This window comes from Gavialis gangeticus, unplaced genomic scaffold (genome assembly GCF_001723915.1).
Source record: "Gavialis gangeticus isolate Ggan-Ray unplaced genomic scaffold, GavGan_comp1, whole genome shotgun sequence".
Taxonomy (NCBI): Eukaryota; Metazoa; Chordata; order Crocodylia; family Gavialidae; genus Gavialis; species Gavialis gangeticus.
The window spans coordinates 37540893-37541277 of NW_017729027.1; the positions used below are offsets into that span (position 1 = coordinate 37540893).

Below are 385 nucleotides of genomic sequence, written 5' to 3' on the forward strand. Positions count from 1 at the left end.
TGGGCAGCTGAGTAGGCAAACTCAAGCAAAAAGGAAGTCAGATCTGAAACTTCAACACACCTTGTATTTTTAGTCCGTAAACGAGGAACAATTGATTGAGGATCTTCAGGAGTTGTTAGCATCATAACTTGACCATCTGGAAAGAATCTCATATATCTGCAAAAACACAGTTGTACAATATAAATCTAGGGAACAGAGGTAAATTAAAATCCCTGTTATCTGGCATTCTACTATCTGGAACACTCTATTAACTAGAATTTCCGGCCAGCCAGCTGAAGGCGGGGTGGGGGGAAGCTCACACGCAGTGGCCGCCGCCACCCCCTACCACCCTGCGAGGTTGTTGCTCCGTGTCTGGCCGCTGCTAGCCCCCACGCCCTGCTCCACA

The 385-nt window shown here is 48.1% G+C and overlaps 1 protein-coding gene across 4 annotated transcripts in view; it reads right to left on the reverse strand.

Moving 5' to 3' along the window:
* The window catches only part of FBXO9 (F-box protein 9), a 45937-nt gene that overhangs the window by 6903 nt on the left and 38649 nt on the right, over window positions 1–385 (reverse strand). For all 4 annotated transcript variants that reach the window (XM_019520576.1, XM_019520578.1, XM_019520579.1 and 1 more), the window contains one exon: window positions 61–156. In XM_019520576.1, the coding sequence (XP_019376121.1) occupies window positions 61–156 (96 nt within the window). The remainder of the gene's footprint in view (window positions 1–60; window positions 157–385) is intronic.